The sequence below is a fragment of the Saccostrea echinata genome, unplaced genomic scaffold (assembly GCF_033153115.1).
Source record: "Saccostrea echinata isolate AGI-Se365-2 ecotype Australia unplaced genomic scaffold, CSIRO_AGI_Sech_v1 ptg000052l, whole genome shotgun sequence".
In the NCBI taxonomy this organism is placed as follows: domain Eukaryota; kingdom Metazoa; phylum Mollusca; class Bivalvia; order Ostreida; family Ostreidae; genus Saccostrea; species Saccostrea echinata.
In genome coordinates this window covers 12,458,398-12,475,632 of record NW_026889801.1, presented here as the reverse complement: position 1 = coordinate 12,475,632, position 17,235 = coordinate 12,458,398, and the positions used below count along the sequence as shown (strand labels likewise).

At 32.4% G+C, this 17,235-nt stretch overlaps 1 protein-coding gene across 1 annotated transcript in view; it reads left to right on the top strand.

Annotated features, from left to right (window-relative positions):
* Positions 1-4,622: 4,622 nt before the first annotated feature.
* The window catches only part of LOC133204226 (sushi, von Willebrand factor type A, EGF and pentraxin domain-containing protein 1-like), a 32,963-nt gene continuing 20,350 nt past the window's right edge, over positions 4,623-17,235 (top strand). The window contains exons 1-3 of the mRNA XM_061339969.1: positions 4,623-5,048; positions 6,492-6,639; positions 6,839-6,943. Of these exons, the coding sequence (XP_061195953.1) occupies positions 4,623-5,048; positions 6,492-6,639; positions 6,839-6,943 (679 nt within the window). The remainder of the gene's footprint in view (positions 5,049-6,491; positions 6,640-6,838; positions 6,944-17,235) is intronic.

The window sequence follows — 17,235 nt, the reverse complement described above, 5'->3', positions numbered from 1 at the left end:
TGTACGATTTTCAGGTTAACAAATTGTAATGTACATGTCTGGATTTTTGAACACAGTTACCCAACTTTCATTAACCCTTGCTTTGTGAATTCAATGTAACAATAGAACATCTAAATTGTGTTTTATGGATGATTTATGGATGATATTAACAGTATGATAATGACGTCATATTCTTTCTCACAGGTGGTATTCATGAGGGCTGAACATCTTTTAAAGGAAACAAAAACAAGTTCAATGTTAATTTCTCCAAAATAAGTTTAATTTAAAAAAGAAGTAAAAATTAAGACTCTCAACTACAGGTAGATTGAAGTGAATAAGATGTCCTTTCAGATTTTGGAATTCGAAGATCCGCAAACAAATTGGGGTACAAACATTTAAACAGCGAAAAATATACAAACAAAATAAGTATTTTTAAAAAATACTCCAACCCATATTTCCTTTATCAAAATCTTGTAGCATACATATATACATTTTATAGTTGCAATGATGTTTTATGGTATTTCTTCTGATTTTAGGTGGAACTGCGTTTGCTGGACCATTCCAAGGACATTATTCAGAAGGTTTAATAAGAGTTAAGGTATGGGGATTGTGTGATCTACCACCAGCAAAATTCACAAGCTCCGGTAGCGAAAGCATTTCAACAAGTAAGTATCGTTCCTTTTGGAATTATAAGAAAACATTATCTCGTACATATTTAGGAAAGTTTATTACATGTATAATTATTTATTAAGAATAAACTGAGCCTGAACTGATTAAATAAAACATGCGGAATTTTTGCAATTTTGTAGGTAGGAGATAAGTTTTTAAATCATAACATGCTTGTTGTATAAAAATTGTATCTGTAGAATAATGTTTTTTGTTAACATGTATGATGAGCAACACATCATTCACAAAATGTGTGTATAGTCTTTTTCAAAGTATTTGAACAAACAATAAAATGCGTTTTTTAAACACAGCCATTCAGTTGTATACTCCGATGCCAAGATTTGTCAAGCTACATGAAGTAGGACTGGTATTGTAATTCTTATTTGATAACATATCAAGACAAGTTAATTGTAAATCTATATCTGTTATGTCTAATTAAAACAACTTGTGATCATTTCCATCAGGCATTATTGGTGCCAATCCCCGAACTGTTCAAATAAAGTGCGATAAAGTTTTTAATCTATCTTCCCTTATTAGGATTTGAACAGTTATATTTTATCAATTTCAGCTTTACCATGCTGCTCAAACTGCTCAAAAAAGAATTCTACTTCATGGATGACGTAATTTCGATATTAAAGCGGCATTTTTGCTAATACATGAATGACATTCAACCAATCTTCATCGTATTCTTTTCTTTTTAAAAATTCATTTGTACTCTCTTTTTTTGAGAAGAAATGGTTTAATTAAAAAAGGGAGATATCGAAATTGGTATTGTTTTCTGTATTGTTGCATGGTAACCAGCATTTACGTTAATAGCCTAGGGCTATGAATAAATACGCACAAAATACTCAGAGACAATAATTATTGTATTTTACCAGTAAAACTAAAATTTCAATTTATTTCATTCTTATCACAATTAAAAAAATAAAAATTAATAAAACGTCAATTGTACATTGTTAGAAAGGAGATAGTTATGCTGAAATTTAGAGGATGTAAATTTGATATGAGCATGTCAGTTAAGTATAGATCCAAATAGTCAATACTAGCGAAAATTTATCTGATCTATTGAATACAATGACGGGACAATTGTTACATAACGTTCCTTGAATACGAGTAGTATAGTGATACTGGATATGCAATTAATCTATCAAACCCTTCAGTTTGTGACAAAGGAAATAAAGGAAGGTAATGTTAATAACAACTAAAAAAAACATCGTGAATCATGCTGTTATAAAAAAATCAAATATTGACAAATATGAATTTGGCAAGGTTTATCTTAAATAAAATAGGTATGGTAAAATTATTTGTTGATATGACTGTTTTATAGCATCTTGCTACTGACTCACATCAAGTAATCAGTTCCTGACTATGACTTTATGTCAAAAAAGTTCGAAATCGTTTTTAAAAACTTTTATCTTTAAGTACCAAAAGCGAGTACAAAATATGTTAGCTTTATATCCTAACTGTATATCCAAGGAAACTATGTGTATCAAGACTTTTTCTTTGGGTAAAATAGCATTGATAGCTCGGCATGGCCAAGATCATGTGCCCATGTTGCTACAAATTAACAAAAAATTAAGTCAAATGAAATATTTTATGTAACTACATCCTTTTAGCATATTGTCTGAAATTTCTGTCCATTTCTGTCAAGCGGTTAAAAGACTTCAATCTTACTATATCAGAGACTCAAGTGGACTACGGACTATACAAATTCAGGCATAATATTTATCTTTATCATATTCAATTGAACAAAAAAGACTCTTCACATAATATTGTCTGAGCAAAAAAAAAAAAAAAATCACATAACTCATTTCCATTAAAATGTTACAGTATATAAAGGGAAAGGGTAAATTTGTTAATCTTGGAGAGTTTTTCTACTCTTAATATTTGGACATTGGAAAAAAAATACATTAAAGTACTTTCAATTTTACTTTGACAAACTATAATGAAATACTGGGCTACGGACTATACAAAAAATTAGACAAGTATGGAAAAAAAAATACTAAATGTGCACACATTTTACCATATAGCCACTATATTTTTCTCATAGTACTTTTATTCTTAAGAAAAATGAAAATTTTTAAACACATTATATTTGCTATTTTTCTCATTGAAATTATGCATTTATTCAAACACTGGTAAATCTTTAAATTATATAACAAAGGTATATATGCACACATTCATAATTTCCACAATTTTTATCCTTTTTCTTTTCTGTAAAAAAAAAAAAAAAAAAAAAAAAAAAAAAAAAAAAAAAAAAACTTAACCAGAGTGATTTCTCTATAATAATTTTTTTTTATTTTGGAATGCTTCATTCAACATAATTTTAATTAATCATTTTTTCTTAAAATGCAAAAAATCCATTGTAACAGCATAACGCTTAAAAAATTATGAATCTTTGACTTATTTCTGTTGTTTTTTTTAAAGATGCAGATACTATATATATGACATCATATACCAATGGAAAGCTCTTATTCTGCTCGTTGCAATGCAACAAAAGACATTTAAATTAAATGTAATTATCAAGAGTTACATTTATATAACATCATGCGGGTTGAAATGGGCATCTGATCTTAGCCAAGCCGAGTTACATCATACAATCTGCATGTTTCCGTTGATGCTTGCACATGTTCTTTTTAGTCTGCAAAACCCAACAGATACCAAATAGAATGTCTACAAGTGTGCTTCATTAACTAAGTAAGACTCTTTTTAAAAATCTCCATTTAAACTAGTATGACAAAATTATATATCAAGACACTATCTATGCACGGACATATGAATCATTAAGAGTGATATATCTTCGGATATTCAAACCTATTCAAACAAAAAAGGCCCAAAAAAGATCGATCTCATAAATTGTTCGTGGAATAAATGGATTTATTTAATTGACATTAAATGATCCATAGAAAACCGTTTAGAAAACCGTAAATGCCTTTCAAGACATGGAAAATGCAGAATATGCTTTTCATATTCATAATATATGAAGAAATCATGATCAGAAGTTTACTGGATATAGTGAATTTCATATTCTTTGAACATTTTGAGGACGCCGACACTGTATTTCAAAAACTAGGTACAATGAAATAGATGACGATAAGGAGCAGTGATCAATATTTTAAATCATAACACAATACCAATCGTGACCAGGGCAAAATATGTACCATTGGAAACAGGAGATGGAATCAGGTGCCAGTGGGGAAAGGCATCTCCTGCAACAACAACAACAAGAACAACAACAACAACAACAACAACAACAACACACACACACACACACACAGATGAGAAAAGCCCTTGCATAAACATCTTCTATTGTTATGATAAAAAAGAAATTGAAATTGAGATTTCTAATAACATGTGTATGTCCTCGTCATTGGTTCAGTGCATACACGTAAGTGGAAAAGTTATCAAAGCTAAAACCATTTTTTCCCATTTTGAATTTTTGTATTCTAATATAACACATTGAAGCATATTTAACCCAAAGTGGATGTACAAAAGCTCCCATTAACAAAACTGTGATTAATCTAGAAACTTATATCTTTAATCTACTTGTTAATCAAATAACTCATGTGATATATTACTGAAGTTTGCCAATTATCAGTCATGACTATAAATACAAAATTTTGTTAACATACGGAGATTTGAAATCGGGACGTTGTCCTTGAAACTCTTCGACCCACGAGAAATAAAGATTTGCAAATCTTAAGGCGGCATTTACTTATTACTAATAGTCCACCCCAATGGCTTTGCAACAAGCACACGCATCTAGCGGGGTTGTGATAAGTGGTGCAGATAACCGGTTACGAACCCCCCCCCCCCCCCCCACAGCCAAGCAAGCTCTACCATTTAATTCCCTAACTTCTAGGATAATTGCCCAAATTCAGACAAGGAACTACATGTATTATTTCGTACACGCCGTTATGAATTGCAGCCTTGGACCACAACGGAGACCTACGGACTATTGCCGTAATCAAATAGAGATGTTGCAGATGGTCACTACGCTAGAATGTGTAGGACTGCATGTCTTAACTACCCCTCGGAGAATGATCATGATAGCAAATACTAGTGCACCTACCCAAGAGCAACGTGCTGGTAGACGGAAGTCCAGAGACAAAATTCGTTTAGAAAAATACACTGAAAGCAAATCTCACCACCACGAACTGCCTTTTTATAATCTGCGAAATACTGTGTTCCATGAGACCATAAACATACATCAAAGACTTAAAACGGAACCTCAGCAAATACGTGCTAAATTACAAGAGATGGAAGTAATGTATGCTGACGCAGTTAATCTGATTATTAACAAAGATGAAAACTTTGATCAACTACCAACGAAACACCTGCTTAAACCATCAAATTACAATACTCCTGAAGATGAAGTAACGATTTCAAAGTTGCAACATGAGGTACAAACTCTACGGATCGAAAATTCTTCTCATAAACAACTAGTAGAGTCGATTAGTGCTAGTGTCCAAGAAGAATGGAGAGAAAACAGAGAGAAACTTCAAGAAGAGGACAACACCATTGTGACCATAAAAAACGATAGCCATCAACTTGTGAAAAACCATGAATTTTATGTGCAACGAATTTGTGAACTTGAAAATGAAGCTTATAATAATTCCATCAAAATCTAAAATAATAGACGAAATTCTGATCTGCAAAACATTCAATACGGAATTTATATTAATTCAAGTGGACAAACTTTAAGTGTACCGAATCAATACAAGAGGCCGTGTTTTACTACGGCAAGGGGGTATTGTCACAGATGAAAATGTACCATTTGACATTTTGACCATAACTTTGAATATTTTCATTATCAAATCCTACATTTCTGTTATTAATTAATGATTTGTTATAATTTCTTCAATGTCAGATCTATCTATTATGTTAATTAGCTATGAGTGATATGACCAGATGGACTGTGCTTTGAGTGATTTAATAACTGTTTATTCAAAAATTTAATCTTTAACTCTACTATTATTAACATAATTACAAATTTTATATTCACTGATTGAATTTTATCAACTGAATAAAAGAGTCTGACACGAAAGCTTTAAATATGAACGATCTACTGGAGAGAGACGCTGATGGCAAACTCGTTACAAACTCTACAATAAATTACACGTCATGACATAAATTTTTCTAGGTAGCTTCCCTTCTCAACATAAAACATTCCACTATCGCCTGCATCTGGTGTTAATGTCACTCAGTTGATTCGATACACAGGAACATATCCTTAAATGGAGAAATGCTTCTGAAAAATACATAGATGTTACAAGGGTATCACCGACCATGTTTAAAATCAGTATTTTGCGAATTCTATATTCGATACAATATCCTTGGGCCCGTTTTACAAAAGAACTTACGAGTAAGACCAAACTTTAATTCTGCTTATAACTTTCTAAATAAGTTTTAATTTAAAATGGTTTTAATATTTTTAAAAGGAATGTAGAAAGATATTCTACACAATAACAATTTTAAACAGAATCATTTATTCTGCAAAATTTTATAATCTACTTACGTTTTTGGTCGTAGTCGTAAGTTCTCTTGTAAAACGTGTCCCTTGTCTGCAAATACAGTCTGTCATTAGATAAAATGCTGACTGAGGTTTCGAATGGAAAACTGTCAGACCATTATTTCCAACTGATTTTTCTGCTTATTGCTCCTTTTGTCTGATCAAAACAGAGGGCTCATGCGGATGTTACCGATCGATAGGGGATGCTTACAAATTCATTGTACATGGAAGCACCTTTTATACTTCCAAGGCCATGGTTTATGTAATCTCAATTTGAAGTGATTAATGCTTTTGTAAACAGGTTACAGTGTGATTTTATTCACATTTCTTTAAGATAAAGGGAATATATCTGTATTCCATTATACTCAATGCTTTTAAACCAGGTGACAGCTATAAGACAATAACACACGAACTTGGTAGAACCCCAGATTTTGTTGTTGTACAGCTGAAAATGACCAATGGCTATGTTTCTGAGGCAACAGGTGAGGGTAGTCGAAATGTATCTTTGAAGAGCTTGCACATTTGCATACATTTTGGAGTATTTTTTTATTTAAAATTGTTTACATTTATTTAAAAAAAAATTACACTGATTTTCCTCTGTTTGAAAGAATAAATGAAATACTTTGAATTAAAGAACCTAGATTATTCAACCCAGGTTTTGTCCATTATTTACTGTTGTAGGTGTGACATTCAGTTCACAATCGTTTCACCATCAAACTGTATGTGGGACTGTTTTTGCCTTCAATGACCAAGAAATCCGTCTGTGGTCCATGTCTGGAACTTCAAGTAAGATTTTTATTTGAGTTTAATTTTTGTTCGTTATCTTCAAATTTCATAAAACTTTTTGGTTGTATTATTTCAAAGATTTTTATTATTTACTTAGTTTCGACAGGCCTCAGATCTGGTTGTATGGAAGTCAAAGAGACATTAAATTACTTCATTTGTTTAACTTTGCTTTGATTTTATTGATTTATTTAATGAACCTTAATCTTAAAATACACTGTAACGGTTTGCAATCATTACGCCATCACAAGGGACGTTAAACTGTATGTTAATAAACGAAATTTTTATATAAACGAAATTTTTATATATTAAATTTACTCAAATAAAGTACATGTATTATTATAATTTTTGATGAGCTTTAACTATCCGTGGCTTTTTGTTGTGTGCTCTATCTTGAGGCACAAAATTAGATAAAATAAATCTGAATGTATTTACATCTTGTACCCCGATAAGTTGAACAGTTGAATCACTAACAGAGGAAGAAACAATAGCAAAAAACTTCAGTTACAAAATTCCTTCTTTTCCCCCATTGTCGAAAAATTCATTTAAGCAATCATGGTTTTTCTTAATTAACTACAAGTAGGAATTCTCAGATGTTAACCTCTATCAACACATGTCCAGGGCTTCCAGAATTCAGTGTGTACAAGCTTAATGTAATTTTTATTATAAAAGAATTAATGAATTGGTATATTCTATAACTTCAAAAATTTTCTTTTTACCCTAGTTTTGCGACTCCCTTTTTTTAAAATAATTCATTGAAATCTGAATTCAGCGTCTTGAAATATTTTGGAGATAAAAATACAATAACTGGATAAAAAATGAGAATCTATTACCTTTTCAAGCCAAGCTAATCATAAACAATACAGTCATTCTACGATAAAAGGACCAATTCAGGGAATAAAACAATAAAACAAAAAAGTTTCAAATAGCAAAATCAACATCGTAATTCTCTAAAGGACATATCAGTGAACTTAAAAAAAAGAATTGTCCACAAAACTGCTATCTTTAACTTTTTACCGCAATTTCATACCAACGATTTTAAGGTAATGTTACGTAAGATCATGCTTGAACAAGTCTTACTATTTTCAAATAAAGCTGAATTTAAACAATTTTTGTTTTCTGAAATTCAGTATTGAGCGCTAAAGTATGATTCATGAAGTCTCTAATGAATCCGATAATAAGTTAAAATTTCGTGAAAAATATCGTTACGGAAGTTACTCGTTATGAAAGTTAATTTCCAGCAATAAAAGTTGAAATTCTCGGCATTATTTGAAATTAACGTTTCTTTTAAGATGTTAATCAAAATCAAAAGTATGAAGCATTTCGCTCCCAAAATAATAATAAAAAAAATTCTACCTTCCATGCAAAAAAATTTCCTGAATTACCGTTACGGAAGTTAAATTTTTAAGAGAGACAACTGTTTTTGTCTAATTCATTTTGTAATGTCGAAAATGTAATGTTCTATAATAACTGGCACGCATCTAGAATCGATAATACTAAGTTCCATGGTCACTCTTGAATAAGTTTCAGTTCTCTTTGAAATCTGCATTCTAGGCTTGCAATTTAAAACAAAATCGTTACGGAAGTTAAATGATTTTCAGCGACATGTCATGACTTCGTATGAAAGAAGATCCATGCATTTCTTTGCAAGAATTGGTTTGTTTTCTTTTTATATAGGAAGAAAAATTACCATTCATTGCAATCAATTCGGAACATTTTGCATTATTACATTTTGCGTCGAGATCAATGCAAAATGTAATAAAACGATTTTCGGATTGTTGCATTTTGCGTTGTTACGTTTTGCGTCGAGATTAAGCAAAATGCAACAACGCAAAATGTAACAACAAACTAAGTCAGTCAAGTTGATAAAAATTTTCAATTGAGTAGTGGATGAAGAAAATAATTCGAAAAAATAAAACAAAAGGAAAAATAAGCATATGCTAATTCTTTCATTAGATCTGATTTCATCATATATTGATTTCATTAGCCACTTAAAATCAGTTGATATCCAAATCATAGGTATTGCAAATTAGAAACGTGCGTGCTCACGAATGTGTGTATGGGAGGGGGGTAATTTCGTTGATCAGTGTATCAGTTTGCTTTTGATTTTTGATAGGCATATGCCTTAAATTAAGAAAAGAAATCTATTTTTACTGGCAGGTGTAAATATAGCGGGAAGGGGGTTTCTTGACAATTAAGATTTCATATTGTATAACAAATCATGTGCATTGCAGACCAGCAAAAATAAAAATATCTCTCTCTCTCTTGTTCTCTCTCTCTCTCTCTTCAACAGTAAAATGGAGAGTTTCTGCATGTGCATAAAAATACAATGATCAACATACAAGTTACCCCTACACCCGCTTCTCCTCTCTAAACACACACGCATGCACTTCTAATTTCCTAACTAATGTACACATGCACGTCGTGCATGCATACATGTATCAAGAGTTTTTTATGGACCCATGGTCAATCTTTGGTAATTAAGAATGTCAGTGATGGATATATAATACAGACTGATTTATAAATAGACATGTCAATCAAAGTTATGGTAATGTTTTATAAGTATTCAATAAAAATGTTAGAAATAGCGTTAGAAAAATAAACAATTACACTTAGTTATGTCCGTAAAAGCCGTAACGTTAAACTTTGTCTCATGGTCATAGATATGTCTGTCTATTTAGTGAAACGAGTTTTCCCATTGTTATGTTTCAATCAATTTTGTGATGTTTCGCGTTGAACACGATGCAAAAAAAATAATAATATTTTGTTTTATTACATTTTGTTTTATTACATTTTGAGTTGTCTTAAACGCAAAAATTAAGTAACGCAAAATGTAACAACAAAAAAATGCAAAATTACATTTCGCGTTAATCCCAACGCAAAATGTAATAACGCAAAATGTAAAAATCCAAAAATCGTGTTATTACAGTTTGCGTTATTACATTCTGCGTTGATCTCGACGCAAAATATAATAACACAAAATGTAATAATCCCAGTTCATTACATTTTGCGTTGTTATTACATTTCGCTTTGTAACACTGCATATTTATTTATCGGTAAATATTTACAAAGTCATGTGTGTATGTTAAGTCTTTGAGTTGAAATGTATCTTTAAAATTATAATTAAGATATTACAACGGTAAATTTTTAAGCGACATGAAAAATTCTTATTTGAGCATATTTTTGTAGAATGACTGAAGATATTCTTATTAGTTGCTTTATCATGTGAATAACGACATCTATGCAATCAATTTTTTTTAATTTTTAGGTCACCGGAGTCATTCGGATCACTATTGCTATCTGTTTTCGTCCGTCGTCGTGCGTCGTCATTCGTGCGTTAACTTTTGAACATTTTCAACTTCTTCTCCAAAACCGCTTAACCAATTTCAACCAATTTTGGCATATAGCATTTATGGGTGAAGGGGAACAAAAATTGTGAATTTCATGGTTTTTGTCCTCCTGATGCCTGAGGGGTGGGGCTAAAACCACCAAAATTGATGAAATCTTTAAAAATCTTCTTCTTTACCCCTGGACACCAAGCAGTCAAACTGTTGGCATGATTGTAATAAGCATTGAGCCCTTTACCAAAATTGTAAATTTCATGACCCCAAGGTCAGGGGTTCTGGTGCTAAGGCGGGGCTATATAGGTTATATAGTGAACGTGCATTATTTCTTTGAAAATCTTCCTCTCTTCTCCAGGGTATTATTTAAACAAACTAAGTGCATGGTTATGATAAGCAATGATGCCTTTTCTAAAATTGTGAATTTCATGGCCTCTGGGTCAGGGGTTCTGGTGTTAGGGCGGGGCTCTATTGATTATATGGTGAAAATGCATTAATTCTTTGAAAATCTTCTTCTCTGCTCCTGGGTATTATTTAAACAAACTAACTGCATGGTTATGATGCACAAGGATGCCTTTTACAAAATTGTGAAATTCATGGCCCCTGGGTCAGGGGTTCTGGTGTTAGGGTGGGGCTCTATTGATTATATAGTGAAGTAGTGCATAAATTCTTTGAAAATCTTCTTCTCTGCTCCTGGAAATTATTTAAACAAACTAAGTGCATGGTTATGATAAGCAATAATGCCTTTTCAAAAATTATGCAATTCACGGCCCCAGGGTGGGGTGGGGGGACTCTATTGATAATATAGTGAAAAAGCATAATTTCTTTGATAATACAGTGAAAATGCATTATTTCTGTTAAATAATCCTATCTGACCCTTAGGGTTGAGTCTATAAACAAACTGCATAGTTGTGATGTACAATTGTGCTTCTAACAACTTTTTTTCTTAAACTTGTGGTCCCAGGTTTTGGTTTTGGTGTTTAGCAGGGGAAGGGGAAGGGGCTATATTGATAATATAGTGAAAGTGTACTGTGTTGAATCTGTAGTGAAAATGCATTATTTCTTTGAAAAATCTTCTCTGCTCCTTGGCATATTGAAGGCAAACAGAATAAAAGTTTTAATAAGCAAGGATATTTTTTTTTCCAGATTTTTCAACATCAGGACCATTTGGTCAAGTGTTCTGGTCCTGGTCAGCACTCTATTAATTTGTATTCTACCGAGAGAAGTTATTCCCCTTTGCCATTCACTTTTGATAATTAATCAATGTAAATAATGTATTTGAAAATCAATAGACTAAGAAAATAATGTTAAAAATGATATTGTATTATACAAAAAGTACACTCATATTTTTAATGATCAAGTAGACTTGTAAATAATAAATAAATCAAAATGAGACAAAAATAACTTATCTCATTAAATGTTCTTTAAAGTCCAAGAGAGGCCAATGTGAGAGGTCACAATATGGGATGAACAGTGCTACGGAATAACTAATTGTTTGTTAATTGTCTGCATTGCGATAGTGATAAATTGGGGATTTGGGGAGTTGTTACTGAATACTAGACTAATTATTTCATTGATCCTGATCATCCTATTTCTCTTGCTTTTGGGCAACAAAGCTTCATCTATCAGTTTATTTTATACTTTATGGATCCTCTAAATTGTTGTATTATACTCAGGTGACCGTTAAGGCCCTTGGGCCTCTTGTTAAATTTGAAAATGGTTTAAATTTTACCGGTTTTACCGGTAGAGATACCCTATTTCCGATTTTTCTGAGGATCATCCGATGGAATAAAATTTGTCTCATGGTAATTTTCAGGCAGTTTCGTGGCTTGTGTTCATGATGGCTGGGGAACAGAGAGCATAACAGAAAAAACTGCTAGCATTTACATTAAGGCTTGGATACTGGACTCCTGTAATAAGTATTTCTCAACACAATTCACAATGGATAAGAACAACATAAACCCTTTATCCCCCTCTGTCGAACGAGTAAACCTGGACTTGATGTATGATTTAAATTCAACATTAGTTTCCGTTTTGGTACGTTTAAATTTTGAGTCATATCACAATAATATAACATTGAACAGCTCATAATTATTTTTGTCGTTCTTGGATACATCACAAAGGTTTGGTGAGATGACGTAAAGGGCTTTCTTCAATGTGCTGATTTTTTCCCTATCATTCCGAAAGATCTTGATATTGTTCATTATATATATATATATATATATATATATATATATATATATATATATATATATATATATATATATATATATAAATAGTAGTTTTCAGTCTAAAGATATAACGATTGTTTGAGAGAAGGGGAAGATTTACCACTATTTACATATTTTGGCCATATCTATCATTGCTTCAAAATAATTTACGCGGCTCGGATAAGGCTGTCCGTAAAATATCAAACTGTTCAAACTGAAGTAACTTCTCTAAACTATCTATAATAGCATATGACGTCAAGTCACTGCATACTTGAGCTGACATGAAAGAAGGGAAAGTTTCATAACTTTTACATTCCTTTCACATGACATGTTAAGATTTTTTAGCGTTGTTGTTTGATTTACGTGTCTGGATTGTTCTTTAAGCTTAAGTTTGCTGTTATGTTTGTTTGTTTGTATGTTGTTTCACGTCCCTCTCGAGAATTTTCACTCATGTGGAGACGCCACCACTTGCCGGTGGAGAGCTGCAAATTTTGTCCTATACTCGGCATTAAGGCCATTGAGCAGTGAGGGATCTTTTTCGTGCCAGCACCTACTGCGACACGGGACCTCGGTTTATACTGTCTCATCCGAAGGACCGGTCTCCACGTCCCACAGTTGGATTCGAACCCGCGACGTAAGGATCAACTCCTTACTCCGCGACTCTAGAGCAGACGCTCTAACCACTGCGCCACGCGGGCGACTAAGTATGCTGTTATGATGTTGAACATTTGCAATTTAATATCGTTATCATGTTGAACATTTGCAATTTAATATCGTTATTATGTTGAACATTTGCAATTTAATATCGTTATTCCTTTAACTTGTCTGATTTACATATATTCAAATAATAACAAAAAATTGACTGTGAAATGCTCCCCCTTACATGTCCGAGGACAGAGTTAGAATTTATAAATCGTATATATATTTGACTGGCACAAGTGATTAATAAGGATAAATTGAAGATATTCCGTGTGAATCTACTAGAGACATGTGTCCTCTAATTGAATAATGCTGGGGGATTGTATGTAATTTATCCTATTTTGTACGAATTGCGATAAAGAGTGGAAAATGCCCCCTTGCATGTGGGTAAGTTGAATTTCTCGTGGCATATTTTCTCAAGAAGTGAAATTCAGACTTGCCCCAGAATTTCATATGTACCAAAGATCACGATGAGTTGACTTATGTGACAATTTTTTTCTCAATAATATTGTTTTGCACTTGTGCTGATGAGATTTTTGTGCAACATTAAGGAAATTATAAGTCTCCGTCACGTGATCAACAAAGTTATGTGACATCACAAAAATGCATTGTTATATTGCCTGATTACAATCTCATCACAAGTTAACTGCAAATTCATACATAGATTACAAACTGAAATTAAAATCTAGCTCAAAATAAAATACCGGTATATATTTTAATGCATATTAAGGACGTACAACACACCCACCACCAAAAATTTCCTGTCGTTTAATTTTCGCTATTTTTGTATATATTATATATGACTATATATACAATGCGTATGCACATTTTGGACAAAATCGTTCGAGTAGTATTTGGACAGGAAGTTCCAAAAGTCACCCCCCTTTGGTTGTTCAGGCGGAGAAGAAACTTTCAATCGGCTAGCTATAAAATCCTTGATTATCAAAAACGTTCAGCTAGTCTGGCTGTCAAATATCATTGACTCATTCATATAACCATTAACCACACAAATAAAGTATTTTTGTAGACGTACACATTGGCAAAATATATTTTGAGAAACTTAAACTGAAAAACTATGGTTCATTTAAGCCTTAAAATATACGTATTTTTTAATTTAAAATATTTTTTTTATGAAAAAAAAACTATGGTTTAATTTTGGATAAAATACTTTTTTCATGTAACTGGTTACAAAATTAATCTTGATAGTTTTTTGTTATATTTTAAAAGAGCCGTTTTGAATTTATAGCGAAAACTAATCCCCCTTTTCTCTTTAAGTCACGTTTCTCAAGCGTCTTTCAGACGTGGGACGAAAACATTGTTAGATCTACAAATACACATGAAAAATTCCAAGCTAGAAAATATTTTTTGCTTTAAAAAAATTACTTACATTATATATCAGTGTTCTTGAAACTTTTCAGTTCATTGAAATGCAGATGTATGGGCAATTTTTGTCGAGCCCCCCCCCCCTTTTTTTTTCTGAACACAGTCATTAGAAATTGATGAAACATAGGTTAACCTCGAGATATATATTTAATCTTTTAAATACCTGAAGTACCAATAAATTCATTCATTCATGCAGATTAAAATTCTGACAACTAGAATAATAGTTAAATTATCAACTACTAGAACAAAAGTAAAACTTATTCTCTGAGGATTTTATGTCCAAGTGTCCAATATGTAGTCCATACATATGGCTGAAATGCATTTAATTTTATGCCTGCATATGAATTCAACTTACATTGAATTTTAATCTCATTTTTCATTAAAAGTGAACGCACAATGTTGAAAATTCAACTGTTCTATGATGTAAAAAGACTGGTGAATGGAATATGTTGTTTCTTATTTATTTTAAACAAGAGAGGGGTCTAAAAGTAACCCACCCAACCCACACACACACACACTGGTATGCATCCATCTTTTGCTTCTATAGATAAAATGGAAATATCGTATTCGTCTACATAACTTCAATTTATCAAAGTTTAAATTTGCCATCTATGTTTAAATATATTCGTGTGTCAAAATATTCATGTACAGTGATACATGTATAAAACATTTTGTTTTGATTTGAGGAAATGCGCACTGAAATTGTTGACAGTGGGAGATCGTAGATCTAGATGGTCGGATATGGCCAGTTTGACGCATATAAGATATTCATGAATTCGGACCATTTCAGTAAACAATTCTATTACATTTTCGGTACTTACTTAGTATATAGGCCTATTATAGTTTTCAGTTCCTGAGTTCATCAGAATTCATTGTAACTGTTCGACAAACAGGAGGAAATAACTCAAGGAGGGGAGGGGAAAATCTCCCACATTTTTAGAGTTGTTCCTTTTTGATCAGTGAACTTTCGGAAACGGGTTGTAAAACATTTTTCTTTTTCTTAAAGGAGAACAAAACAGTATTTATATGGCTAATTCTTAATTTTAAGATAGGCCCGTGATCTGGTAATGCGAATGTTACATAGCCAAATGTAACAAAAGAAAGCAATGTATCATAAAAAAGATAAAGAATATTGTTCTGCTAATATTGATCAAGGATACGAGTTTTATATAAAATTAAAGATTTGGTCGTCATTTTGACGCTTTTTTTATAAACGCCAAATTTGACGTCAAGTTAAACGTTAAATTGAAATTGCAAGAGTTATCTCCCCTAGTGTGTTGTACGTCTTTAAGCCTTCGGGCAGCCTTAATTAACATAGCTGCGTATAATTGTTGGGGGTTCTCACGAAATAAGTCATTAGATCTATTCATATCAAGATTGCGTGATTCTCAGATCTAAAATGCTCTGAATGTATTTTATTTATACAGAGATAATACAACACCAAATGATATTTTGTTTATATTTAATGTTATGGCGAGTATTGGTCGTGGCATAATAATAATAAAATATAATAAAATATAATTAATAATCAAACATCTCTCAAACTCAAATATGCATTTTACTAGTTCACAGTTAATATTACTGTCACATTAAACTACAGTGAACTGTGGTTCACACATCAACACAGTCCAGTTGAGTATAGTACAAGTTTCACACAAATATTGTCAACAGTTGGCTTGGTGTGCGCAGATGTTCATCAATCCTGGAAAGTGCCACGACGATTCCTTACGCATGTGTCCAACTATATCCTAAGGGAACTGATGCTCCAAAACCTGAAAAAGAAGAGGAGAAAAAACCCAGGCACCAGAAATTCGTTTTTTTTAAATTAACATACAACTTCATATCTGACGTGGAGGGAGGGAGGGTATTTGATACTTACAAGGCAAAATTACTTAAATGTTTTAACAACTCTTTCAACACGTCTTTACCTTTGAAAAGTTCAGCAGAAAGGAAATTGAATGACAAACCCGAGCGTTTATATACTCCTTCAGTCAGGCCGAGCCGACTCAAACTAGAGGTACTGTGAGCACTGAGCTCACTAAATGATACCCCCCCCCCCCGCTTCCCATATGATTATAATGGCAAAGTCCATGTTTTGCTCTGGGAAACCCAAATTAAGTGTCAGATCAAAAAGTAAAATAAGAGGTGCACAATGGCAATATGTAACAAAGATTCTGTGAAAGTCTCATAAAATTTCATTCATCGGTATAAGAGGAGTTGTGGATAAGAGATAGGTAGTACACAAAAGCCTAACAGCCGGCCGGCCGGACGGACGGACAGACAGACGGACGGACGGACGGACACCCCAATCACTATATACCCTCCCACTTTTCAAGCTGGGGGTATAATAATAAAATACTTCTCTCGTAAAATAAAGGCATCTATTTTGTATATAAGCAAATAGATGCTATTAATAAATTCCATGTGTCGAAACGAGCAGTCTAGGTTGAACGGAAATTGATAAGTTAAAGTTACATTTAATGTATCTCTTTCAATGTTTTCTATACGTTTGTTTCCCGCTTTATTCCATCAGATAAAATTATCTTCGTCAAACAACGACGGGTTCATATTTCATGCTGGTGGTAGCGCTATGATTGATACCTCCAATGACCCATATGGAGCTGTTATATACGGATACAATGAAACGGAAGTCATGCTCTGG